Source organism: Penicillium concentricum, assembly GCF_028827145.1.
Source record: "Penicillium concentricum strain IBT 3081 chromosome Unknown utg000003l_segment0_segment0, whole genome shotgun sequence".
Classification (NCBI taxonomy): Eukaryota; Fungi; Ascomycota; class Eurotiomycetes; order Eurotiales; family Aspergillaceae; genus Penicillium; species Penicillium concentricum.
In genome coordinates, this window is record NW_026622756.1 from 2,311,456 (window position 1) to 2,338,845 (window position 27,390).

At 49.6% G+C, this 27,390-nt stretch overlaps 7 protein-coding genes across 7 annotated transcripts; 6 read left to right on the forward strand and 1 right to left on the reverse strand.

Annotated features, from left to right (window-relative positions):
- Positions 1 to 337: 337 nt before the first annotated feature.
- Positions 338 to 5,886, reverse strand: N7517_008717 (glycosyl hydrolases family 18-domain-containing protein; the record flags this gene model as incomplete). Its single annotated transcript, XM_056726446.1, has 6 exons — positions 338 to 826; positions 884 to 1,399; positions 1,451 to 2,394; positions 2,445 to 4,822; positions 4,876 to 5,302; positions 5,358 to 5,886. 6 exons carry the CDS (start codon positions 5,884 to 5,886, stop codon positions 338 to 340), a joined length of 5,283 nt encoding a protein of 1,760 aa, XP_056577297.1.
- Positions 5,887 to 6,782: 896 nt separating this feature from the next.
- On the forward strand, positions 6,783 to 8,661 carry N7517_008718 (LysM peptidoglycan-binding domain-containing protein; the record flags this gene model as incomplete). The annotated part of the gene is made up of 4 exons (XM_056726447.1): positions 6,783 to 7,396; positions 7,448 to 8,050; positions 8,100 to 8,152; positions 8,210 to 8,661. The coding sequence occupies 4 exons, from the start codon at positions 6,783 to 6,785 to the stop codon at positions 8,659 to 8,661; spliced, it is 1,722 nt and encodes a 573-aa protein (XP_056577298.1).
- A 1,218-nt stretch (positions 8,662 to 9,879) lies between these two features.
- On the forward strand, positions 9,880 to 11,109 carry N7517_008719 (GTP cyclohydrolase I; the record flags this gene model as incomplete). Its single annotated transcript, XM_056726448.1, has 4 exons — positions 9,880 to 10,178; positions 10,247 to 10,380; positions 10,449 to 10,753; positions 10,807 to 11,109. 4 exons carry the CDS (start codon positions 9,880 to 9,882, stop codon positions 11,107 to 11,109), a joined length of 1,041 nt encoding a protein of 346 aa, XP_056577299.1.
- A 1,582-nt stretch (positions 11,110 to 12,691) lies between these two features.
- N7517_008720 (uncharacterized protein) lies at positions 12,692 to 14,437 on the forward strand (the record flags this gene model as incomplete). The annotated part of the gene is made up of 1 exon (XM_056726449.1): positions 12,692 to 14,437. The coding sequence occupies one exon, from the start codon at positions 12,692 to 12,694 to the stop codon at positions 14,435 to 14,437; it is 1,746 nt and encodes a 581-aa protein (XP_056577300.1).
- Positions 14,438 to 16,815: 2,378 nt separating this feature from the next.
- On the forward strand, positions 16,816 to 20,192 carry N7517_008721 (putative protein kinase; the record flags this gene model as incomplete). Its single annotated transcript, XM_056726450.1, has 3 exons — positions 16,816 to 17,978; positions 18,042 to 19,955; positions 20,006 to 20,192. 3 exons carry the CDS (start codon positions 16,816 to 16,818, stop codon positions 20,190 to 20,192), a joined length of 3,264 nt encoding a protein of 1,087 aa, XP_056577301.1.
- Positions 20,193 to 21,375: 1,183 nt separating this feature from the next.
- On the forward strand, positions 21,376 to 22,479 carry N7517_008722 (eukaryotic translation initiation factor 4E; the record flags this gene model as incomplete). Its single annotated transcript, XM_056726451.1, has 3 exons — positions 21,376 to 21,410; positions 21,479 to 22,228; positions 22,284 to 22,479. 3 exons carry the CDS (start codon positions 21,376 to 21,378, stop codon positions 22,477 to 22,479), a joined length of 981 nt encoding a protein of 326 aa, XP_056577302.1.
- Positions 22,480 to 23,282: 803 nt separating this feature from the next.
- Positions 23,283 to 27,311, forward strand: N7517_008723 (uncharacterized protein; the record flags this gene model as incomplete). Its single annotated transcript, XM_056726452.1, has 5 exons — positions 23,283 to 23,510; positions 23,686 to 23,957; positions 24,037 to 24,100; positions 24,157 to 25,247; positions 25,304 to 27,311. The coding sequence occupies 5 exons, from the start codon at positions 23,283 to 23,285 to the stop codon at positions 27,309 to 27,311; spliced, it is 3,663 nt and encodes a 1,220-aa protein (XP_056577303.1).
- Between the last annotated feature and the right edge of the window lie 79 nt (positions 27,312 to 27,390).

Genomic DNA, 27,390 nt, shown 5'->3' on the forward strand with positions numbered 1-27,390 from the left:
GATATACCATAGTTCCTAGAAGGCTAGAACAGTAGGGTATAAGGCTCAGGGTTCAAAGATTAGAGATGGAGTTGGTGAGTGCCTGAAATTAGGTCTGGCAGAAAATCAGTGACCACGCTATATGAACCTGAGTACTTATTCTTATTACGGCCAATCATCTTAAACACTATTTATTCAAGGCTAGAAGGAGTTCAGAAGAATAGTTCAAAAGAGATATAAGAACATAAAGAAAAAGACTAATAGAAGAAGGGGTTAAATATAAGATGGTCATAAAGTGACATTTGAAAGTAAACAAGCTTTAGACAGAATAAAATGTATATGGTTCTGTCTCAATCGCCTAGAGACCGAGAGCACCATAGCCATTACCTCCCCACATTTCATAAACACTGGCTTGGCCCTGGACGGCGGCTGGGTTCTTTGGGAACGTCGCGTCGGTAGCACTGGCACCACCACCGTTGTTCATGAATTGAGCGATGAAGGCGTTGGCATCGGTAATTTCCTGCTTGGTAACACCAGGGATCTGGTTCACGTTTTGAAGGTTTGTCTTCGCAGTCGTAGCCCAACTACTGTACTGTTGCTCAATACGCTCCAGGTGTAAGTCGATCCAGTAGCACCACAGCGTGCGCATGCCCCAATTTGTAACACCATTTACTTGCTGCGGACGGCCCAAGGCCTTCCGAGTCTGTGTGGATCTATACTTTCGCTCTGCACTCTTGCCCCAGTAGTTGTCATCGAAGAACTTGCATACTCTTTCAATGCCTTGTGAGGGGGCGGTCCACTTTGGCTTGATGGCGGAGTTCTTGAGATAAGAGAAGGCACCAAATCCCTAGAAATCTCAACATATGGACTCTTGGAACGGGGAATAGAAAATGCATGGACTTACATTCACCACACCTTGAATTCTCGTTTTAGCTGATTGCTTATCACCAGTTGCGACGTTTTGTGCTTGCACAATCTTGCCCTTGGCATTGTTTGCACCGGCATAGAACAGTGCCATAAGGTTTGTCCTGTCAGTACCTCCCAGTTCAGCGGCCGTATTCATGATGAAGTTATTGGGATCGTTGTCTGTTGCAGACGAAGGGAACTTCCAGCCCGCTAGATCGATACTGCCAGTGGAATCTGGCTCTCCGAAGACTTCAGCACACCACACGGTGTTGGGCTGAGTAAAACCAGCCGCAGAAGGAAAGGGGATTGCTCCTCCGACATATGTAAGAGGATTTCCATTGCACACCCACTCTAAGAACTTGGTCACGATTTGGGCTTCGAACACATGATCGTTCTCAAAGTTGCCGGCAATGGGAACCCCATCGACACTGTTACCAGTGTTGTCAACAGGAAATTGAGCGACCTCCGGACCACATTGTCCGGGGGTCTTTCCGGCGCCCTTGGGCATGTACCACTGTTTTCTCGGTCAGATGTTTATTAAAATTGATGGGTGAAGGATACTGACCTGCGCAATGCCATTGAGAGACTTGAGGTTACCTGCTGAACATTGTGGGTATCTGGAGAACTTGATCTTCCCGTTAATCCAAGAAAGATGGATATCCTTGTCTCCATTCCCGCGTTTAGCAAGTGAGGAACCGGTACACCTTTCGCCGTTCGATGCTCCAGGATAGAAACAGGAATCACCGTCACGCTTGCTGAGGGTATCGCCGTCATTTTTGTTGAAGCTACAGACAGGACAGTCGATTCCGTCAGTATCGGAATTGTTGCTTGGACACTTGAGGAATGTGTCCGGAACGGTAATGAGAGGTCCCAGGCTGAAGGTGTCGCGCTTGTTTAATCCATTGCCATCTGTGTCAGCCGAGCCGAAAGAAGAGACATAATCACCAGAAAGGAAATCAACTTCATCCAGAGAGCGACGCTTGTTATCACTTCCGGCACAGGTCTCTGGGGTGATTGCCTTACGAGGGACAGAGGCAATAGGGTATCTGGACTGGCCACCCCACCCAAAGAGGTCAGGCGCGTTGAGCTGGCAATAGATGTCGGATCCAGCATCAATACCATATGAGAATGGACAAGAGTTATCAGAGCTGGTAGAAGCAGAAGCCTGGGCATGAGCAATTGTGTATGCATCGAGAACAAGCTCTACGGTTGCTTTATCCACACCCCAGCGCTTGTCGAAGTCAATACCAAACTGAATCGTTGGCTTGAGATGGAGCGCAATCTCTCCGCGAGCTGTTATGCTCGCTTCAAACTTGGGGTGTCCGATGGTCTGTGTACCATCGTAGTCAGGTTCATCAATTGCGTCCGGTTCGTACTTGTCAGTTTCTGGGTATGTTTGTCTGATATCCCATTTGGCAACGGCGACCTCGGCCTCAATGTGACCGGCAACCGTGAATTGAGCATCGGCAGCAGCATAGACAGCTAAGTTAGGACCAATGGTTACAACGCCTAGAGTGAAGAATTAGCCTCGGATACTAAATTGGGTCTGGAAAAATTACCTGGAACACGGAAAGTAGCACCCGGGAAGTCATCAAGACCGAATAGCTTGACGTCTCCTGAGCTGTAGGTGAGTGATGCGACGGCATCGAGCTGGAACTTGGCAGTCACTTCACCCTTGTTCTTGAAGAAAAGGTAAGATTCGCTTAGGTCGATTTTATCGTCACCAAATGTTGCGATGATTGTCACTCCAAACGACGTGTCAACCTGGAGGTTGGCATCCACAGTGGCACGAACGTTGGCCTGTGCCTGAGCAGGGCCAACGGGACATGGTCCAAATTGCTGATCAATCAAGATCACCTCGAGTTTTTCTTTGACACTATGGGTAAACTCCTCGGTGTGTTCGGCTTCTGATACACCGATCAGGTTGGCAAGCCAGGCGATGGCACCCTCACCAAACCATCTTTTATGAAGCTCATCACGATCCAGACCCCCAAAATGATATGCCTCACGCCATTCATCTTCCATCCAGCGCTTGGGGTTCTCATGATATGTATGGTCACGCTTGCGCTTGGTGTCGCCGGGACGATCAACAACAGAATCCCAGTAACCCTTTTCGTTGCTGAAATCCAAACGCATCTTGCTATCACCATAGGTCCGGGGAACGCGGCGGAAATTGTAGTCATATGTAAGGTCGTACACCTGGGATGAGCCCAGATCCCGCTTGGCTAGATCTTCAGGAAGTGCTTGGTTGTCAGAGACACTGAAGCTCTTGGCGACGGCATACCTGCCCGGTCCGCATGACTCAGGCATCTGAAGAATGGTGCCTGGAACACCATGTCCGAGATGGATCTTATGACACAAGCTGGTATCGGAGTCATCGGTACAGATAAGTCGCACAGTTTTCTCATCCTCGCTGTCGGTATTGACGCAATCCATGACCTCCCAAGGAGAGCCGTCACGCTTGTCCAAGCTGATTGAGACTTCATCCGGTGCGGTGATTACCACAAAGCCAAAAGAAGCAGCGTTGGGGTCCTCTTTGGATTTTGCCTTGCCAGTTCCCCAGGTGTCATCCACTTTGAGGTTGAATTCGGGGTTTCCATCATCTGGAGGAGGGACCGGAAACAGGTATTTAAGGGGGACAGGCATGAAGAGACTCTCTCCACTGGCAGGTGTGCAGCAGAAAGCACGAGATCGAGAGGGGTCCATGGGCGAGCATGTTTCTCCGCCACCATAAGGACTATCAGTCAGTTGCACTTCATGCCCAGTGTTGCAGTGACCATCGTCGCAAGAGTAAAGTCCCTTGCCAGTCGTACCCGCCCAGTAACATTGTTTCCAGTTCTTGATCTCTTCTTTACCACAGCAATACAACTGTCGGTTTGAGACATCAATATCGTGCAGGGCGTCAGAGAGTGCCTCCCCGAAAAGCCCGCCGAGCTTTGCAATATTAACGAAATCCGACGCAACGGTTCCATGGAAAGTGAGTGGCTCTTGATCAGAGCGGCAGCTATCTTGCCAGCCACAGTTGATACCCCCGCCGTCGGCGACTTCAGGGATCGGGCAGCAATAAAACTGGCGACCATCGACACAGTATCCGTTGCCTCCGTTGACACTGGAAGAAATGGCGACCTCACCACCATGACACTGCCCATTGCAATATTGTCCAGTTTCACCACCTCGCCAATGGCAGGTGCTTGGGTCTGGAGCTGATGCAATAGGACAGCAGATCTTCTGGGGCCCTTTGCCGATGTCACACTCAATTGTTTCAATCTCGATAAGGCCAGCGCTGCATGAGCCTCCACATGGGCTAGTCTGACAGTCGCTAGCCGTTTTGCTCTCCCAGTAGCTGACATCGTTGGCGGAGTGATCACTCATCTTGAGATCGGCGGGATAGATTACACCTCTGAGGTCATCGAGATTGCTGGTGTCTTGATCAAGAGACCAGATGAGAAGCCCACCCAGTCCTTGATCGTTGGCCCATTCGATCTTCTGTTGGAACGTTTGCTGGTCATCATAGGACGCCCATTGGTCCCCGTTCCATTTAAAATATTTGACGGCCGCCTCCTTGTCATAAGTCGCGTTGACGTCGTTCGAGACCATTATGTCAGTCAATTCACGATATGAAAGCGTGCCGGAGTTCTTGGTACAGGGTCCCTTCATGCCACCACCTTTGAAGTCACAGCCAGGGTGCCAGCAGTCCTTATCTTTGAGCTGGAAGGTACGAGAGTAGAATGCCAGACCAAGGTTAACCTTCTGAGCAGGGACCTCATTTCGCCAAAGCAGGTCCATCGCTTGTTTGATCTCTGTCAGGTTGGTATGCGCCAAAACTTGACTGCCGATAGGGTTGTCGGCGTCCCAAACTCCATGAAGATCATAAGACATAAAATTGACATAGTCTGCGGCCTTAGCCATCTCTTTGATGTCAAACCAGCGAAGATACCTATAAAATAAGTCAGTAACACGTCCACACCATCATATGAAATTGATACTCACCAGTAGGAAGTGGGGGTTGTGAAGGAAAGTTCATATTTCTTGTCTTCGGCGTCAAATGCCTTGCGAATATCTTGAACCAGTTTGACATAGCCTTTGGTGTTGGTCGCTGTGTTGCTTTTGGGAGGTTGGCGATCAGGAGCGCCCGGGTATTCCCAGTCAAGGTCAACAGCGTCAAAAGCATAATGCTTCATGAACTTCAGCAACTCGCCGACAAATTTCTGTCTCTTATCCGAGGAGGATACGATATCTGCAAAGACTCCTTGGGTGTCTGTGTGGTTGTTATTAAAGTCCCATCCTCCGATAGAAACTCCAACAACCACATTAGGGTTTCTCTCCTTCAATGCAGTAAAGTCGCTGATGCTTGACTCATCGGCCTTCGGCATTGGCCCAACCTTGTAACTGTCTGGTTCGATGACAGCAAAGGCATCTTTACATGGGATTAGCAAGGCTGAATTAAATAGTAACAGTCAATGTGTACTCACAATTGATATGGGTCAAGTCCTCTACAGGAACCTGGTCCACGTTCATGCCAATACACGATTTCGAGGCTTGCCAGGCCTCATAGTATCCGATGATACGTTGCTGAGAATTACTTCCAGTAGCATTGGACGATGGTTCATCGCAATAACTCTTGCTCTGGCAGCCATCCCCACAGAACTCAGCGGTGGTGCCACAGAAACCATATGCACTGCAGCAAACATTCAGTGGGCAGCCCTTATTGGCAGGCACCGCATCTTTGCCACACTCGGCATGGGCGTCGCAATTAGTCCAACAGGCGTCGTTGGGAGACTCGCCAGTGGTTCCGCAGTACTTGTCGCCAAATCCACAATATCCGGATTTAGCGCAGCAAGCACCATTTGAGCAAGGGTTTGTCTTATTGCAGCTATAATCATCCCCGGTAACCAGCCCATCAAGACCGGAAAGGGCCTCGAATACTAGATTGTCAATGGCATGAGCGGAAACTAGAAATAAAAGAAATAAACATAGTAATGAATGGACTCTTCGAGTCATGGTATAAAAGAGAGTGGGCGACAATTTAGAACGAGTGAACTGAGAAGGAAATCACCTTCCAACGCATGGGCTACCTCCTCTATGAATACGTCTTCTTTCTCGTGAATCCGAAGAATTCATCAGTGGATACTGCGAACCTGCCGATCTCGTTTCTATACGGTGTATTGACTCGGGGTATCGGCCCCTCCCGGGGGCCAAGGGTCCACTTGGGGGGGCCATGAGGCTCTTCGTTAATAAATTTGGCGTATCAGACCCTTTTTGTGGGCATAGTTTGGCCCCCGACAAACACCCCTGGGAAAGACGGCATAAAATGGGTCTCTATATCGCACAATTCAACGGGAAAGCCACTGTAGATCTTCTCCGTGTGGGTCACCTGGGCCCTGACGTCGTTCCATTCGATGAAACAAGCCGTCAAGTCCACTCTGCTAGTCGTTAGCTTGTTTCTTAGCATGTGTCCAGTGTCTCCATTGTGTTCCTTCGCACTGATGCTTAAACATGATCAGCCGCAACAAACTTTAGCCAAAGAAATAAGTATGCAACAATCAGGGGGAAAATACCGCACGGCACGTTTGCCCCCTGCTTGACGCGTCAACCTGGTGGGTTGGTCGTATCCATTGATGCGAGTCACAGTTGAGAAGCGAATTCAGCTCGCTATTATTTCCCAAATGGACCAAGTTGAACGGCTTAGCTCATATAATCTTTTCTTAGCTTTCGTATTTGCGCTTCCACGTTTTGAGCAGTTCAATTGAACCTGGTCGTCTCGCACCAAAGGCCTCTATCACCTAGGAAGTTGTCCTCAGGTAGTCACTCTTTTGAATTTCTTTCATTCACCTGTTACCATTCTTAAAACCAAACATTTTGCTTACCAGAGCTGTCTCGGCATGATTTACCTGAGAATGTCTGGAGTACTCATCAACGTTTGGTTCTTTCTCTATACTTTGACCAGCGCCGGATTCGTTCTCTTTCCGAAGGCCAGTGTCGAAAGTGCAGGCTATTCTGATGAATGTGTCGATGCTCTTTCCACAAACATCACAGAATGTAATAATGCGGTTTCCTCGTTTGATGCCAACACCGCCTACTCTCAGAAGATTCTAGAGTTGGGCTGCACTGATGACTGTGGATCTGCTCTGGCATCTTGGGAGAAAAGTATCAAAGATTCGTGCAGAGGTGTGACTTATGTTGATGGTTACGGCAATACCGTTCCTATTTCCTCTGTTGCGTCTATCAGAAGCTTCAACTTCAACCAAACTTGCAGACTGAACGAGGGCGAGTTTTGCAACTCTGTTCTGGGAAACTTGACCGTAACCCCAGGAAACTCATCCGCCGCCAATGCCTGTAATGAATGTGCTCTTTTCAAACTGCGTGATACTGCTCAATTCCAGTACAACGATGGGCCTTTGGTCTACTCCAAGAGAATTTACCAGAGCTACACGTCATCCTGTCATTTTACTGGGTACCCGTTGACAGTTACACCTACGACAACACCTATGGCCCCTCCTGCTACATCTTTGTAAGATCTGAAGATCATTTTCTATATTTTCATGTACTAACGCGAAACTAGTCCTGGTCGACCGAGCTCTATGGGTTCGATGTCCGCTTCGGCGTCAGCCAATACCCCTACATCTTCCTGTAGCGGCACAAAGTACAAAATCAAGTCTGATGATACTTGCAACTCGATTTCGCTGTCCCAGGGTGTGGCTACTTGGCAATTGCTCATGGACAACAACCTGCCCGCCTATTGCGCCCAGTTCCCACAAAAGGGCTCTCTTTGTATCAAGAATAAGTGTGACGTGTACACTGTTCGGGACGGTGATACTTGTAGCTCTGTGTCTACTGCACACAACATCAGCAATGTTCAGCTTCGCGCCTGGAACTCCTGGATTGACACCGGATGCTACAACTTCAACCGAACTATCGGTACTCAGATATGTGTGGATGAGCCGGGTCAGAAGTATGTCCCTCCTGCCACTGCTACGACCAGCACGGGATCGTCTTCTGGCGCTACCTCTGCAGTCCCTGTTCCAAGCAATGTTGCAGCAAACACTACTACCAGGTGCGGAGAGTACTATACAGTGCAACCGCGTGAGGAGTGTGACATCTTCACGACCAAGTTCGGCATTTCCCTTCAGGACTTTGTAGTCCTAAACCCGGAAATCAATTCCAAGTGAGTCGGCATACAGAAAATCCTCATCGGCTTGACTGACGTCCCTTAGCTGCACTAATCTGCTTGCAAACACAAGTTACTGTGTGCAACCTGTAGGAGATAGTAAGATCCTCTTCGACCACAAATGAGCCAGATCTTCAATACTAATCGAGATATTAGTAAACTCGTATCCAAATGCCCCTGACTACATGGGAGCTGATCCCTCTACCACGAAGGTTCCGTTCACCAGTCTTCCTGACTCCACATACTCGCCGGTCTTTGTCAAACTCCCGCTCGCACCCAGAACCCTCGAGGGCTGCCTTACCTACGCAGATGGAAGCACGCTGCAGTATAATATGACAGGAGTATCTGGCTGCGAAGCAGCTGCCTACTTCTTTGAGACGACCCAGGCAGATCTGAAAAGATGGAACCCCTCGCTTGGAAAAGGTAGCGGCTCGTCAAACAGCACCGACAATTGCTGTTTCTCGAAGCAGTACCGGTATTGCATGGATTATGAAGTTGCTTCCTCGACTGCTGCTCCATCTGGAATTCGTACTTCTACGCCGGTTCCTGCTGCTACCAAGCACGCCCGTAGCCATATCCGTGAACACAACCACAAGCACTACAGTTGAAAATCCGAGGCGCGAGAAATATCGTGGATTTGAGGTGATCGGCTTTGCTCATTATCTCACTGTCTCCTGTTATTTTTTTGTTACAGCCCCGAGCAATGGGGGACTCATCAGAAGCGGCGAGGCTAATTCATTGGAACAAAGCATAAGCATGTCATGACTCTAGATACTTCTTTCATCGAGGCGAATAGCCCTCCCCATCATCTAAGTTTAATATACACGTCAATAGCCTGTGATGACCCGGAAATTCTGCTTCCTGTATCATCCTTCAATCAGAGAGGGAGCACCAAATGGTTTCCTCTGAAGGCTGTGAATTTGGCCTAGGTTATTTTTTATTAGCCCTTATTCAAATCAAATACGCAATATTGTTTTCTGTAGTCAAGAGTGCTAAGTGAACGACTGCATTTGGATGGGGCTAGCGTGGTGCATTTTATTGAGGTGAGCTGCTGACTCTCCCACTTTGCTCCGGCTACTCAGGTGGCGCTCAGTGAACGCCCGCGCGGGCGAGTCACCTAGCTTATGTAATAATCATATGATGCTCAGTGAGCGGGTTTAATGCTCAGTTTTACTCAGTGAGCAAAAAGCGGCAAGGGGTGAGCACTAAAGCGGAAAGAGAAAGTCATGGTATGTAGCTAAAGCCATAGATATAATCAAGTTATATGGCACTTATAGTTCTTGACTGAAACAGTTGTAAATGACTGAGGGCAAACTTTGAATATTTTGGCTCTTTTTGGACATGATATACTTGGATCATTATTTACTTAGATATAAACGTACTAATTCCACATTTGGAATATTAGAATTAGGGAAAGCGATATTAGCATTTATTTCTGTAAATACCTTATTATACTCTATTTGACCTCTAGGAGTGGGAAATATATATTTCCCTCCTTAGAGAAGTGCATTGCCACACGTTTCACTAGAGGTAACATGAGATTATAAAAGTATATGTTCTAATATATTCTAATATATTCTAATATAGAGCCAGGATTATGTTGTACATGTCGGCCCCAGAGTCCGTTTACCTATCCCGCGGAGAGCATGTCATCATCCTGGTGAGTTCTGATTGGTGGTGAATTGGTGGTGGGGGGCGATGAGGGGGACAAAAGAAAGTTAGCGTTTGTTAGGAAAAAAAAAAAGATGACTCTGTCTTTAGATACTCACCTATCTATATAATCTTGGGTGATATCTTCTTTCTACTTTCTAACAACTATTTCCATCATGGGTTCCGATTCTCCTACAAGCCCCAAGCCTTCAGCTATCCCGTCTCACATGCTGAACGGTAGCTCCCCGCTGCAACGATCAACGGGCAGCCGTGATTCTCGTGAGCGTGAGAGTCTTAATACATCCATTCGTTCCTCTTTTGAACCTCGAATTCCCCTTGAATTTGAATCTCCTGAGGCCAAGTCCGAGACCAAGTCCGACAAGACCGAGACCGAGGCCGAAACTGAAACTGGAGCCGCCCCCACCCACGCCGTTTCCAGTGCTGAGGTGCCAATTCGCAGTGTCGCGCCAGTGCGGTATGTATACCGCGAATATCAATATTCTTAGCCATGGCGCTTCGTATTTCATGGCTAATCTCTGGTAGTCCTACCTTGAATGACCCTCCCCGCGATCCCCGGGATGCGGCCGCCCCATTCACGCCTTCAACCAGCGTTAGCCGTCCTGCTAGCCCCTACACATTGAACCCACCTATCGACTTTGACGGTCTCAGCTGGCCATGTTAGTGATACTAGCTCCATCAATGGACACCACTCTATTGGTATATCCCTCTAACTACTGTAATCTAGGCCCCGGAACCAGACAGCGGAAGGAGTCGACACCGGAGGAGACCGAACAGCGGTTAGAGAAGATGTCGGGGGCTATCCGAACAATTCTGGAATGTATCGGCGAGGATCCGGAAAGAGAGGGACTTCTCGAGACCCCCATGCGATACGCCAAGGCCATGCTCTACTTCACCAAGGGCTACGAGGAGAATGTCCGGGACTTGGTCAACAACGCTGTCTTCCACGAGGACCACGATGAGTTGGTCATTGTCAAGGATATTGACGTCTTCTCGATGTGCGAGCACCACATGGTACCATTCACCGGAAAGGTAAGGGATTGTTGCATATAATACCGGGGTTATATCGTTCTGACCAATTACAGATGCATATCGGATACATCCCTGACCGCCGCGTCCTTGGTTTGTCAAAATTGGCTCGCCTGGCAGAGATGTTCTCTCGCAGACTTCAGGTCCAAGAACGTCTCACCAAGCAAGTTGCGTTAGCCATTTCAGAGGTCCTCCAGCCTCGCGGCGTCGGTGTCGTCATGGAATCTTCCCACCTTTGCATGGTTATGCGCGGTGTGCAGAAGGTTAGCAGCACCACTACTACCAGCTGTATGCTCGGATGTATGCGTTCCAGCGCCAAGACTCGCGAAGAGTTCTTGACTCTGCTGAACCGGAGATAAATGCCCTATCTCGTCAGCCCAACCTTAACATAGGTTGTTGATTTTTGAATTCTCGGAGTTTTGGGTGGTGACCTTTCAACAGGTTTTGGGTCTTGCTTTTTACTTTACATGTTAAGCGTGGATTGGTGTTTCTCTGGTCTTCTCTTGTCCCGGTTCCCCTGCACATACCTGGGCGAATCTTCGCCCTGGTGTCTTGTCATGTTCCTTCCCCGGAGCTCACAGTCTGCTTCTAGAGCTGATGGCTTCGTGGGAAATGACGAACACCCCTTCCTCTACCCATGATGGGCCGAAGGAAGATAAAATCTCCCTCTCCTATCCCCTACCTTACTAACACAACCCCTCAAGAGGTCTTTGCTGCACAGTCTATTGAGATATCACTCGATAGCACTAGCAAGGCTGTTTCAACACTTGATCCCATGCCGCTTACCGGCATCCTAGTAATGTCCACTTAGATACGATGTATGTATTAGAACCAATGTACAATCTCCTTCTGATTTCTTCTTTCCTCTTCTATAACGAAAACCGAAGCTCTGGTCTTGGTGTATCGACCCTGGACAGTGGGGTGTCGACCTGCAGCCGATTTCTAAAGAGCTATTTGGTCTGTCTTAGGGCTTTCATATGATACTACAAGGAAGACTGTATAGACACGTAGATAGCTATATCTGGTCACTGACTGTTTTGTCCGCTTGAATATACTGCCAGCGGTTTTGGCACTGCTGGTATCTACATGACCACACCGACGACTAATCGCTTAGTCGTCGAACCGCACGTCTCGTCGTTGCCTTGACGATGTGTCCCTACAACACGTACATGTCTCGCATCCCATTTCCCAGGTCTCCCTTTCTTTTCTTCCTGTCTCGTCATCCCTCTTCGTCCTCTTCATCCAACTCTCCATCCAACTCTAGAACGCTCTACCATCTGGAGTCTTCATCTATTCATACTTATCTTTTCTTGTGATCTTTTAATTGTTCCTGCTTGTGCTTTTTACCCCATTCCCGCTGCATTTGACGTGTGTGTGAACCCTGTCACGTCCACCAACCTTGCCTGTCAATACACTAAGGCTACCAGGACACACAACACGCCGCCCACTGCCACTACGGAGTGGCATCCATATTATCTGTCTCTGTAAGTCTTGTGCGAGTTGATCCTGCCTCCTTATTTATTGTATTGCATACAGCCCCAGTGTTCCGGAGCCTTGGAGGGTCCGACATCCAATACTGATTGGACATGGAACCTGGGCTTGTTTATCTCCTTTCCCTCCCATGTTGATCATGGGTTTTCTTTAAGAAAAGATCTCATCTCATATTCCTTTGTCTATTGTTTACTTTCATCTGATATTCCTTCTATTCCGATCTATGCATGCTTATTTGGTTCTTGTGACATGACGCTAATATGTTTGCGATTAGGGTTCTACAATCAAACCGAATACCCTGCCCTGCATCCAAAGGGTTTGCCCTGACAACATTGAATTACAGGTATGTTGAATGTGGCTGATAAAATCAAGTATGAGACTTACTGACATGGGATTGAAGGTTCATTTATCAAAAGGCTTTTTTTGCCAACCAAGAATCCATTTTACATAATGGATAACCACCCCCGACGTTCAGCCATTCCTAGCTCTTCGGGTCTTCCTAATCAGGAAGATACCACTGGCTTCACTAACGAGCCCACCGGTGCCAGCCAGCACATTGGTTCCAATGAGTCTGCCAGTACCAATGAACCTGTCGCCGCCAATGAGCCTGCCGGTACCAACGCTCCTCTCGAGTCTGGACCCTCGCATTGGGCCTCTGATACTACCCTTGAAGTTCTCCAGACGAACCTGGAAGCTGACACTGAGTCTAACTCTGATGAAGATGGCGAAGTGCGTGTGCACCCCGATTTCTATGTCCATCTAGCAAGATTGCAAAGAATCAACGAAGCCAATCGAGTGAATGCGCGCAGAGAAGTTGAAGCCCAGTATCAAGCTTCTCAATCTTCTCGTGTGCTCAACGAATCCCAGAATCAAGCTTCTCACATGCTCAATGAATTCCAGCATCAAGTTTCTCGCATGCTCAACCAGTCCCAGCACGAAGCCTCTATGATGCTCAATGAGACCCAACATCAAGTCTCCCAAATGCTCAATGAGTCCCAGAATCAAGCTTCTCGCATCCTCACTCAGTCCCAGCGTGAAGCTTCTCAGATTCTTAACGACCCCCGGCGTGGAAGTTCGCAATCTGCCAACCAACCCTTACATTATGCCAGTGCTGAACGTGGATCGCAGCCATGGGCAATGGGCATGCCTGCGCGATTTGAAACCCAACCTTCCATTTCAGCCGGACCATTCGAGCCAATTCCACATGCTCGTTTCGATACACCTGATCCCACGGGTGCTGCTCATCCTGGAGACCACTCTTCTCACAACCGACCTCCCTCTCCTTACCCAATGATAACCCAGCGCCGATCTTCTGCTGATCCAAGTCCTTTGTCGAATCCTCCTCTGATAGCACCTCCTATGGTAGCACCTCCCATGACAGCCCCTCAACCACCCCGGTACACAGAATATGGCAACCCTTACACACTCGCACGCGAGCCAGATCTGATGCCTGAAGGTGCCATTGCTTATGCCCCAGACCGCATGCTTCAAGCATGGCTCCTCCGCGCGCAGCTTATTGCCGGCGTCCGTCCTGAAAACCTTCAGCCCATGTCAAACCCACAAAATTTGCGGTTCCGAACACCTCCTTGGATCATGATGAATGAAAATGGTGCCTATATCGTCAGAATGGAGCCTGCCAGATTCCACGGTGTCATGCTTCCAATGCCCGACCTTCCTTGGTTCCCGCGGCGCGCAAATCCTAACTCATCCACTGCGCTTGCTTCGTCTAATGCTCCTGATGCTTCGAGTTTGCCAATTGCATCAAACGCCGCGACTGCTCCAAGTTTCGCTAGTACTCAAAACTCGCCGGTTGGCCATGAATTGTCTGCTCCAACTTCATCCGATGCAGACTTGCCGGTTGATACAGATCTCTCGACTGCCGTGGAGTCGTTGTTTGCTCCACCCGTTCGACCTCCTCAGATCCGGTCGGCTATTCCACGCCAATTTCGTTCCGACCCTCTGTACTCGCCGTTTCACCCAGGCATCTCGGCTCCTCCAAATACACCGGCTGGGCCCAATTTGTCGACCCCAGAGTCATCGGCCGCCTCCTCCGAGGCCGTCAATGGCAATGGCAATGGCAATGGGGTGGTTCCCCACGGAGTCACCTGGTCGGAGCCAGAGGACTCCGAGGAGGACCCCGAGGAGCTGGTCTCGCCCCGTCTCCGCCGTTTCCTTCTCGACGGGGCGGACGACTAGCTCGGGGCGGGCCGGTTGTCTGGGGATGGGGGGACAAGGGCCCCGGTGATCAACCCTCCTTGTGAGTTGTGAGGGTTGATATGAGAATACTTTCAAGTTTGTTTGAGTAGTTTCTGAGGTGAATCTTGCTTACCATGTAAGCAAGAAGTGAGGTGGGGGTGATGTGAGAGGGAGGGGGTGTCAATCTTTGAATGTAGAGTATGTATGAATAAATTTGTATTATTATCAATTCTTTTCCGTCCTTAATCTAATGTATGACATGTAGAAACATATTCCTTTCGTGCCTATGTGCTGATAGGTGTTGGGGTTGGCACTGCTGCGTTAGACATGCGGTCTCGGATTCTGGTAACGGAAATAGGAAACAATTATCCAAGTAGTGTAACAGTATTATGAGGGAAATACCCCTGAAGAGGATTGGTACAGGGACAATCTGACGACAAAGGGAATCAGTCGTGTGGCAACATGTGTTAAAGACCCAGTAAACAAGGTGGTGCAGTCCCTATCCCAAATAGTTTGTCACCCATAAGCAGAAGCGGGAGACATTGGTAGTATATGATGGAAGCAAAATCTTCTTCTCAAAGAGGTGTTGCGAAGTGCCAGGGCTGATTTATGTACCTCGTAAACAATACGACATCACGTGACCGCATGTGACCCCACGCTCAGTTCCGGGACAACTTCGACCTGCCCATGACATCAACCTTCCTCTTTGCTTTCTTAGTTCCTCGCTGATTCGGCATGGCGCCCCTATGACTATACATAATTTCTTTTGTTGAATATAGCTCCCCGGTCTTCTGGGGGATGTTCCTTTTTTTCCCGGGTGAGAATGGCCGGGGGTTTGTGTTCCAGTCCATCCCGCTCCTACTCGGGCTGACTTTCAGGCCACGCTTTAAGTCCCTTGCAAGCACATCCACATCATGAGATGTTGCTTTCTGTTAGATTACAAATTTTCAATTTCAGGTCCTGGGATTGATCTCATTATTTAATATGGGAGGCGGGGTTGAGCGCAGGGCCTAGTCTCTAGCATTTCACCACCCGCAACTTTGGGGGCTTGCGCATTTTACTGGATTGGATTGGGGTGGAACCAGCATTGTCTTTTTGGGCTCCTCTTGCCTTGACGCGTCTCGTACATTGACCCCTCAATCGGTATGCTCCCCACCATTGTCGCCAGCCTTCTGTCTAGCCAACCGACCTGGACAACTGGATATGACCAACATGAATTGCATTCTTGTGTGGCAGAAGCATAAAGACACAGGTCGGCTTAAAACCACGTCGCAATCGGGGGGTCTGCCCGTGTTTCATTTCTGTCCCAGTGGTATTTGTGCCCAGATAGTCAACCATCAGTCTATCTGTTGTAAATCACGACAAAGTTTCATTCCAGCACGCACTCTTTTCTTGGTGCATGACAACTCGAATTTCGACAATTGACCAATCTACAACTTCACAAGACATCGAAAACTGACCGGCTGCGTGTGATACAGAGCATCAGATTTGTTACCAACAGAGAATCACAGCGCGTTGGATCGGCCCTCCAAATTGACCAACAGCTCCACGATCCGGGGGGAGGATGATAAAAGATTGCAGCCATTGATTTTATGATGTGACCTGATAACCCTACGCGGGGTTGTCCTGTTCACAACGGCGCCTCAGGGATGTTGGCCCATCTGGCCTTGTGCAATACGTAGATAGTTTCATTCGTGGGACAAGCCAACGCAGTCTCAATGTTGCTTTGCCGAAAACAGGCAACTGCTGTACAAAAGGGCAGGGCGAGCACAAAGGAGACAATACGCTAGCAAGCCTGGCTAGCACTGTTTCTCCAACACCTGCAGGTGGGCACCACCTGATCAGATCATCATGTGCTGAGCAGCCACAGACTCGACATATTCGTTACCAAAAAAGAATCTCGGAGGAGCAAAGCGGAAGTACAGGTTGCACTTGTCTTCGACAGCTGCACGCCAACCTTCATCCCACCGTCGAATCAAGTTGTAGAGCCGCAACGTGGATCAGTCAGCAACCCCGAGGTCTCCTACCTTGGAAAGCCCAACCTCCACGACCAAGTAGCATTCTTTCTTTACCTGGAAAGGTGAGACGGTGTATTTGATAAATCTGAATTGGTGCGTATGCCCCGTTCAACCTTCCCCTTGCTTATGTTCTCGTTGTTCACAAGCGCTTGATAGTTTGCACAGTTCGGAATCTGGAAAAACCATCGTTCCGGGTCCCCAAACCCGAAAGACTCCCGCCTGCGATCGCAGACACGCTTGGACGCCATCGCTCACTGCGCCTTCTCATCATTATCTCTAGTTCAAGGCTTCTTCTAAGGACTGGCCTCACTGACATTCTTTATTTCCCTGATTGAACCAGATGCCGTTGGCGACGTTTACATGGCGGAGTCCCGTACGAGTCCGGTGTTGAGAGACCAGTGGAGTGCTGACCCAGACCGTGATCCCCGTGACAGGGAGAGACGGAGAGGGCGAGGGTCAGGCCGCGATCGAGGGAGAAACAGAGGTCGTGACCGAGGCCGTCCATATCGGCCCAATAACCGCAATTTCGATCGCCCGGGGCGGTCGCCACCACGCGCGTCCCGCTTTGGCCCTGACTCTTCTCACGACCTAGGTGACTTCGTTCCGGATCGATCTCCTCGTCGAGGTTCTCTTCCACACCCAAATTTCCACAACAGCCGTCGAATAGATTCAACGCAACCCGTGTCATCAGCCGGCAACTGGGGCGCTCACCCTTCCGGACCTTTCGACAGAGAAGCCCCCGGTCCTCGAAGAGACGAGTCACCAACCGGACCTCCACTTAAACGGCAAAGGACTCGAAGCGTCTCACCGCATAGCCGCCGTGGCCCTCTTCCTCCGCAGCGTTCAAATTACCCCAACCACGGTGAAGGACGGGACCGAAGCCCTTCATTCAAGAAACGTGGTGGCCGCACCCAAGGTCGTGGTGCTCCCAGGCGAAGATCACCACGCCGGGGCCGGGACCGTCGTGGAAAAGACCGTCGTCGTCCGGAAATTCCACGTCCAGGAAGATCTAGATCACCGGTTAATGAACGAGGGTTTCATCCTTCGCCTGATCGACGGTCTCGTACCCCTGGTGGTGACAATTATAGTGACCACGGATCTCACTATCGATCAAACTCACGGCACTCCGTACGGTCTGCAACCTCGAGATATTCTGCATCGTCTCGCAGGTCAAGGCGTGATTCGGCGATGAACACAACCCGACCAATCCAGTCTGTTGTGGACGGTACTGGTCGGTCTCCATCTCCACCGCGCCCGATTCCGAGTTTTGACTCTGATAACTTCGGCCCTACTGGAGAACACCCTACTCACGCGCGGAATGAGTTCCCAACACATGCAATGCGCTCCGATGTGAATAATCAGCCTCGCCGTCGGCCGTCTCGACCACGTCTTGATAGCCGGCCCTATGCAAACTCTCAACACGCAACGTCGACAGGCTCATACCACGGTTCGCCGCAACCACCCTCACCTTACTCCGCAGGACGAGGAGGATGGTCTGGCCCGCCTCCGTATTCTGGAACTGGGTACGTTTCTTATTGCTTTCACTTACACGTTACATTCTAACTTATACTAACACTCTCTTTAAGCCACACCTCTCCTTATCGACATGATGATTATTCATCGCAAAATGGAAACTATCATCACAACCAAGGTCAACCTAGCGGCCCCGGCAATCATCACCCTCAATCTCCGTATGGCGGGCCTCCCCACCGAGGTGGCCACTCTGGTGGCGGCCATCGAGGAAACTTTTCAAACCAGGGACCCGATCGACGATTTTCTGGCTCTGGTCCTCATTCATATCACAATGGACCCCCACAACGCGGCGCGAGAGGACATTTCAACAACTTGCAATGGACTGCATCGGGATCACGAGGCCGTGGGGGACAGCATAGCCCTCCCCACCCGGCACACAGTCATGGATCACAAACTCCTAATCGACCACGGTCTCACTGTGACCCGCAATCCCCCCGAGCTGGCGAAAGTGATAATCATTTCCGGCCTCCCAATAGGGATGAAGAGGGTCATCAGGCGCAATCTCAATCCGCTAGCGGAAACCCCCAGCCCATGAAACCCCCGACCCATGAATCCAATGAAACGACGCCGGCAAACAAGGGCGGGAAATTCAGCTTTGCTTTCAAGTCAAAGGCTGCACCTTCTCCCGCTCCAAAGCCAGTACCTGACCTTGCCCAGAGGATGCAGGTTCGCGAGCCGGCCCCGCCGGCCCCACGTGCACCCGAACCACCTCAGCAACCTCGCAACAGGTTTACTAACGGGCCATTGCCCAAATTTAAACCAGATCCAAGGGCCGATCGCCGTGACCGAGGTGGGCGAAATCGGGATCGAGACCGTAGGGATTTCCGGGAACCACGAGAATTCCGTGATCCGCGGGATCGAAGAGATGATCGCCGGTTTGATCAACGTCGTGATCGACGACAAGGAGAATGGCCGACGGACAGGCCCACGGACTGGCAAGATCGCCGCCGTGACCATTCTCCAGAACCGAGAGAGGCACCACCACCCAAGCAGAAGCGGATTGTTACTCGCCTCAAACCACGCCCTACGATTCCCGAGGAGTTCGCTAACGCCGAATCTGTGTACTACCGAAAGCCGGGCAATGAGTCTGTGATCGGTGCTGGAACCTATGGCAAAGTCTTCAAAGGAATTCACGTCTATACACAACGTAAAGTTGCACTGAAGAAGATCCGAATGGAGGGCGAGAAGGATGGCTTCCCTGTCACGGCTGTTCGAGAGATCAAGCTGCTCCAGCATCTTCGAAACCATAATGTCGTCAGCCTCCTGGAGGTCATGGTCGAAAAAAACGAATGTTTCATGGTCTTTGAATACCTCTCTCATGATCTGACCGGTCTGATCAATCATCCTACTTTCTCTCTCACTCTCTCACACAAGAAGGATCTGGCGAAGCAGATGTTCGAGGGTCTCAATTACCTTCACCATCGTGGGGTTCTACACCGCGACATCAAAGCAGCCAATATATTGATCAGCAATCGCGGATTGTTAAAGTTTGCCGACTTTGGCCTGGCCCGGTTCTTCTCCAAAAGTCGTCAACTTGACTACACCAACCGGGTCATCACCATCTGGTACCGACCCCCCGAACTCCTCTTGGGTGAAACCCGATATGGTCCTGCCGTCGACATGTGGAGCGCTGCATGCGTTTGCATGGAGATGTTCACCAAAAAGGCGGTTTTCCCTGGTGAAGGTGGCGAATTGAGCCAGATGGACAAGATCTACAATGCTTTGGGTACACCTACCAAGACTGAGTGGCCAGACCTTGTGGAGATGCCCTGGTTCCACCTGATGCGGCCAACGGAACGAAGGAAGCGCGTTTTTGAGGATGTATACCGTGATGTGCTCACAACCGGTGCAATGGATCTTATCTCTTCGATCTTCCGCTACGACCCTTCGCAGCGGCCGAGCGCAGAGGATGTCCTTAAACATCCCTACTTCGTATCGGAGGAACCAGCTCCTCACCCGCCGATCGAGTACGTTCCCCACGCTCCTTGTATATTAACCCTACTAACTTTATTTACAGATTGGAGCATGTTGAAGGGGACTGGCATGAGTTTGAATCTAAAGCGCTCCGCAAGGAAGCTCGACGCGTCGAGTACCAGAACCAAAAGGACCGCGACAAGCGCAAGGCTGACGCTTCGGTGCCTAGCAGCGATCGGGATTCCAAGCGAACCAAGCAAGATTCAAGTGATCGTGTCTCTGCCCAGTGATGACTCTTTGCAACTTATTTTTTTATCTTTTCTGTTTTATTGCATCGGTCATGGTTGGTGGAATGGTTTGCATTTACTTTTCACGAGATTCACTACCCTTGGTATTCGGGGTTATTCCGGGCTTTGTTTTTTTTTTTTTTTGTTACATATTGCCCATTGATCCAAAAAATTTTAGATCAAAGTTCTTATTTGTATGGTGGACAGGTATACTACGCTGATGCACTTTGGATGTCTTGAGGTAACTGTTTCGGCATTTGAAGAGATGAATATTACCTATGAAAGCTACAAAAACTATTCCATGTCAGTCCATTGGTCAAAAGACAGAACAGATTCAAAATATATTTCAAGGCTCAGACTTTGCCTGTTGACCGCATGCTCAACCAGCCCAGCCCGAAGGTCACAGGTAGTAAGGGCGGTTGAGTCCTCGGATTACCAGAGAGCTCAAAAGAGTTTCTTCATCGCGTTGAAACATGGATTAAAAAAAATGTAGGATGGAAATGGATTGCTATTGAATAGAGACGTACCCTATGTACTATAATAATAAAAAAAATAAACAAAGAAAAACAAAGAGATGTGTCGTCAATCAGGTCATCAACGTGTCATGGGTTGCTCGTAAGCCCTCGTGATGATGGTTTTAGATGCGAATCAAATTAATCTCGACACACTCATCGGAAACGCTAGTGCTGTAAAGAGAATGAGTCGCCAGCGTTGATTTGAGTTGGTGGTCTTGATATAGAAGAAAAAGAAGAAAAAGAATCCAAAAAAAAGTCGAAGAAAAAGGGAAAACTGGAAAAAAGACGGTGCGGGCTGCAGGCGAAAATGGGGCTGAAGTGAATGTGATTGGTCAAGGAAGCTGTTCCTCCAAACTGCCCGAGTCTCCGATTCATATCGACACTTTTCCCCTTCACCTGATTCCCCCTCTATACATTTGTTTTCCTATTGCTTCTTTTTCTTTTAAATCCAGCCTTACCAGATATCCTCCTAGTTCGCCCTTACTTACTTTCTTCCATCTACCTGGATTTCACCCCCCGAACGTCTTTATTCAGAATTTCCTTCTGCCACTATACTACGTCACTGAGATCATAGCGCCGGCGTCTCATCTCTCTGTGTAACGCTTCTTACGGATCCTTTTCTTTCCCCCTGATGACCGCTCGTGTCTCGGGCAGTCTTCTCACCCGCCGCGATGGATAATGCAAACCTGTGGACCCGCCGGACAAAGTCAGTCGTGTGCCCCTCCTCAACTCAGACCATTGTAACTTATATGGATTTGTTTCTTCTTTGATTAGCTCTTCCAAATTGTCCCTGTCAACGTCCGGAGCCGACGCGAAAGAAGGTGCCCGTGTCGAACTTCCCCGCCCATCCAAGCGGTTCGGACCCGACAGCTCGCATGGCCGCTCGAATCCATTTAACGCAATATCCCCATTATCCGGCGGTGTTTCCTCCCCATCCACCAATGCCTCCTCCGCTTTCGGTTTGGGGTCCGGCGCATTTGCCTCATTCGGTGCGCCGAAGACTCCCGGTGGCTCCGAGTTGAAAACACCCGGACGGGAGACACCTTTGGAACACGATGAGGCTACACGCAGGGCCTTTGAGAACAACTCCCTCGCGGCTCCTGGCGAGCACCCGTTGAAGTCTACGTGGATCGTCTGGTATCGTCCCCCGACACCCAAATATTCCGACTACGAAAAGTCTACCGTGCCGCTCGCTTCGATATCTTCTGTAGAGAGCTTCTGGGCGGTCTACTCTCATCTTAAACGCCCTTCTCTTCTTCCTACCGTTTCCGACTACCACATCTTCAAGAAGGGGATCCGCCCCGTTTGGGAAGATGAGGCGAACAAGCGGGGAGGTAAGTGGATCGTACGTTTCAAGAAGGGGGTTTCCGATCGATACTGGGAGGATCTCCTCTTGGCTATGGTTGGAGACCAGTTTGCGGAGGCTGGAGATGAAGTTTGCGGTGCTGTACTGAGCGTCCGAGGCGGCGAAGATGTTTTAAGTGTTTGGACGAGGATTGACGGGGGGCGCAATATCAAGATCAGGTATGTGCAACCTGCTTTAATTCACCACCGTGTGGTATATCTAATTTGTTTCCAGAGAAACGATCAAGCGCCTGCTTGCTTTCCCCGCAGACACCAACATTATCTGGAAGAGCCACGACGATAGTATTGCACAGCGTTCTGCCATCGACCAGGCTCGCCACGACAAGACCGCCACTGGCACGGGTCATCAAGAACGGCGGCGAACAGGTCAAGATGACTCGGACAAGGTCAAACCGGCTGTGACCCTATGAACGGATCCAAGATCCCAGCCTGGCCTTGGGCCCTGTATAGTAAACCCGAAAAAAAAAACTTCAATCACGAATCATTGGGACGCGTTTGGGTCTTAGGGGCGGTGGGGCATCGAGGCGAACTCAGCGGTTTGATTTGATTTATGTCTTGAGTGAACTCATCTGTGCTATGGTGCTATGTGTTTTTTTTTTGTGTCTACCGAGCTCATGCGTGATGTTTTTCCTTTATGTACGCAACATGAATGCAGCACCAGCTGCTAATGGTTTTCTCGCCTGAGAGTATTGTCTATGCTTTCCGTGAATTGGGTTGTTTTTATGTGAAGTAGAGTCTTTCACATAGACTTGGTCTATTGCACTCTGGCAGATATTCCAACTACATGAACTTATCATACACAAGAGACCCACAGCTATTAGTGAATGGCTCCGGGGGTTACAATAACCTATTTGCAAGCTAGAAACCCGAACACTAGTATGTCAAGGTTGTTATATTGTTCACGCCATTGGGCAATTGGAGTATTGAACATTTGTGTGAATAGCGTCAATAATGCAAAAAGGTATGAACAAAGTGAATCCAGAGAATATACATATTACTATTCATCTATTCCAATATTCCAACATAGTTAGTTATCAAACAGTAAAAGCCTTTATGCCTAAATTATCAGGCGCCAATCAGACCTGACCGCCCTAGGGCCCAGATGACGATGCGGCGTAGTTGCGTCCGATGAATGAGAAGAAAAAAAAAGACAATAGACGAACAATTGGAATATCTATGCAATGCATATTGCCATGACCTTCTGGCTGCCTTAATGCCTGTGTTTAAAAATCTAGTCGAACTCTTCTCTAACTTGTCACCGCGACGCCAACGCCAGACCGAAGATCAACGATCTGCTGTTCAACGTGCAGAACGACCGCCCTCGACCCCTCCTCGTTCTCGACCAGCTGGATCTGGTCGCGACTCTTTTCCCCTGGGATCTGAAATCAACCTGACCGAACTCACCTCTCCCCGAAACACTGGGATCACTCTTCTTCCAACGGTGTGTATCTCTTATCTCCATGCGCGTGCCGATATTTGCCCTTGGCCGTTCATATTCCTTTTTGATAACTCGACTCTACGGAATCTCCTGGTCTTGGTCACTTATCTCTCAGCCCCGCCTGTTGTCTTGTTGCAAGCCATCAGATATTCAACTTGGGACTAATCGATCTTCTCAGGCTGCTCCCAGTTATGTCGACACTTTTTCGTCCCCAACTGGATCTACAACCGCGGACGAACTATTGCGCTCACGTTTCTCCCACCCTTTTCTAAGCCCAACTACCCGGTTAGACATGTCCCATCGGAACCCAGAACCTTTCCCTACCGGCAGGCCAAAGCTGATGCCACCCAATCCCAGGCCGGGTGATTCGTCGCAGATGTTGGACAAGGACCAGCAAAAAGATTCCCAAAATCGGCAAGATGAGGCGCGTTTGTTCGGAGCCAAATACCGGTATGTTCTACGAGTTCTATGAGTCTGTGTTGAGTTTCTCGAGACATCATTGCTAACCAGTCGCTTTTTTCCTGGATAGTGACTCCCACGCCGTCAAGATAAAGCCCGGCGCGTCCCTCCATTCTAAGAACAAGAAACCAGGGGTAAATCACAGCCTTTACATCCATAACTATGACATCCATCTGATCCTCGGTCACAGTCTAGCTTCGCGTTCTCCCCCCAAAACAAAATTTCACAAAATCAGAATGCCCGAAGCAGCGGGCCGGTCCGTTCTTACGGAGAACCAAATCAACAAACTTCACGGAGAAAGTCTCCCAAATTTGACGATGCGTTCGAAGAGTCGAGTCGGCCTACTAAGATCCGGCGCCAGAGTGAAACCAGCGAAACAATTGACCTTACAGTCCCAGCAAATCTAGCCATAGATCGGTTGGCACAACCCACAAAACGTCGCAACCGGCGTGATAGTTCCAGGGACGCGGAGAATGGCGCCAAATCAGCGCAAAGCTCTATTCGTCCCCATCATGACCAATTCTCTTATGCTGACTCTCGGGATGAAAAGTTCACTGAAACAGCAGCGCAGCAACGCCGAAACATGGCGAGATCTACGGATCCCCGACTATCTCAGATCAATCGCAGATCAAACCAGGCTAATGAGGCCATTGTTATTGGGAACATCGAGGTTGGATCAAAAGGATCTGGTCCGAATCGCATTGCAGTTCCTTTAACGAATTTCCGTCGTCTTGCCAATGGCAGGGAAAGTCCAGATGAGCTCCAGGGCGACATCACCACACATCGAGTACCGAAATCCTTGTCAGAAAAACAACCCCAGACCACTCGCCCATCCAAACCCACCATACATACAGAAACACCGACTCGAAAACGCTCCCCATCCGATATCCCACTTCAAGACTTTTCCTCGCCAGCACCGGCCATCAAAAAGGCCAAGATATCTCAAAAGCACTCTGATAAGAAACATCAATTGCGGTATTTCCGAATCGGTACCTCGAGCACAAGTTGTGATATGAAGGAAACCGTCCCAATTTATTCAAACAAGCAAGGGTTTGAATTTCGTGAGGATGCACTCGGCCAGGGTAACACAATATCAATACCCTTCCAAAAAATCATGCACATTGTGGTCGGCGAGAAGCCCAGCCGGAAAGTGAGAATGAAACTCGCCCGTCCCTTCGAACCAGATGATCAGCTCGATATTGAGTTTTGGACCACCGACGAAAAGGAAAAATTACTGGAAGTATTGCCTAAAGCCGTTGCCCACCGCCAGAGCAAAGAGATGTAAGTTTTATGAGCCTTCTTTTAGGGGAATCCGCAGTTCACTAACACTGGAACAGGAAATGGATGGACAGGTCGTTTTTGAGATATGAAAAGCAATTCCCACAGGACAACACATCGGAAAACAAGCGGCCCAAGAAGCGGCTTCTTGATGAGTTGATGGAAGACCCTGATCCCGCGCACTCTCCTCCTCCCTCTCGACGGCCCAAACTTTCCAAGTCCTTGAGAGATGACCATGGTGAAGTCAACAATGTTAATTCAATTAAGATCAAATGCGCCCAGGAAAAGGGAAGATCTGGAAACGGCAATGCCGATTCTCGAGTTTCTGCCAAAGAGCCACAGAATCACCAACCTCTCGATGCCGACGGTCCTCTTGATACGGATGGTGGAGTTCGAACTTCCGTCAACCCACCGGAACGCGAGACCCGATCTTCCACCCGCTGTGTCGTTAACAAGCCCGACGTGTCGAATGGAGATATTACTTCCGAAAGAAACTCGAAGCCACTTCTCAGGGACGATTCTTTCCGGCACATTTGGGAGAAACCATTGGTGTACCCGCGAAGTGGAAAGAAGAAGGCTGAGGTCACACTGAACGATCGTGAACGGTTACTCCGTGACGACTTTTTGAACGATAACCTGATCGCTCTCTACATGCGTTTCCTTCAGGATCATCTCGAACGCACCAACAAGGAGGCTGCCAAACGTATCTACTTCTTCAACACCTACTTCTTTGCAACCCTCACGAACACCCCACGGGGGGACCGTGGGATCAACTATAGTGGTGTGGAGAAGTGGACTCGGAACGTTGATCTCTTCAGTTATGACTATATCGTCGTTCCGATCAATGAGAGTGCCCATTGGTATGTTGCAATCATTTGCAACTTGCCAAGCTTGTCTCTTGGTTTTGCCGACGGCGTAGAGCCGGTTCAAACGCCGACTTTACAGAAAGAGTCATCCAATGCATCTGAGAGTGAGATCCAGGAAATTGAAGAGACCCCTGAGCCGGAACCAAAGTCAAAGTCAGAGCTCAATGCTTCTGACAAGGCCAGTCCACCTCGCGAGATTCGAAATGGATCTGATATCGGAGGAGACCTTGCTTCCCTGCAGATTGAGGCGAATGAGCATGCGATACGGGATACAAAGAACTCAGAGGATCAGTACCCGCCCACCAAACCCCCACTTCCACTCCCAAATCTCTCCAAATTCGCTGCCCAAAAGCTAGCCCAAGACCAGGCTGCGGCGTCACAACCCACCCACAAATCCAAGAAGAAAAGAAGTGGGTTAAAGTTGGATCCAAACCAAACAACGATCATCACATTTGACTCTCTTGACATGCCTCGCTCCCCCACCATCAAAATCCTACGCGAGTACATCTGCCGCGAAGCAGAGTCCAAACGCGGCGTTGAACTCGACCCGAACGACGTCAAGGGCATGCGGGCTCGCGATATTCCCCTTCAGCCCAATTTCTGGGACTGCGGTCTTTATCTGCTGGCATACCTGGAGAAGTTTGTTCAAAGCCCTGATTGGTTTATCACCAAGGTGCTACAGCGGAGTATGAGCTCTATCGATGACTGGCCTCCACTAGGCTCTGGTCTCCTGCGATACCGTCTTGGAAAGTTCTTGGACGAGCTGTACGAAGAACAGGGGCAAGCCAATGAGCCTGTCATGGCAGCCAGACAACCCGTTTCATTCCTGCTTGGCCCACCCCTTCCTTCTCAGGAGGAAATTCCGAATGTTGATGTGGTACCTGAATCTCAGCAGGAGACTGATCCTTCAAAGGACCCTGCAAAAACTGCCGATTCGAAGACAGAAGACTCGAGTGAAGATTCAACCACGGACCAGATGCATCTCTTACCTACCGCAAAACCCCCGAAACACACCCAAGCATTCTCCAACCCACCTACAGACGCAGAATCGCAAAATGGCCATGTTCCTCCACCAAAGGAGGAACCCATCATCCAGGTACCCGGTAGCCAGGAAGAGCCCGAAGTGCCAAGCACACCACCGCGCCCTACAAGAAAAGAACGAAAGAGACAAAGCCCACGAGGCCCTCTGCAAAAGAGATGAGTCTGTTCGTCCAAGTGATGTTATACGAACCTATTGTCTAAGATAATCTCGAAATCCGAACACAATTCCGGCTGGACCG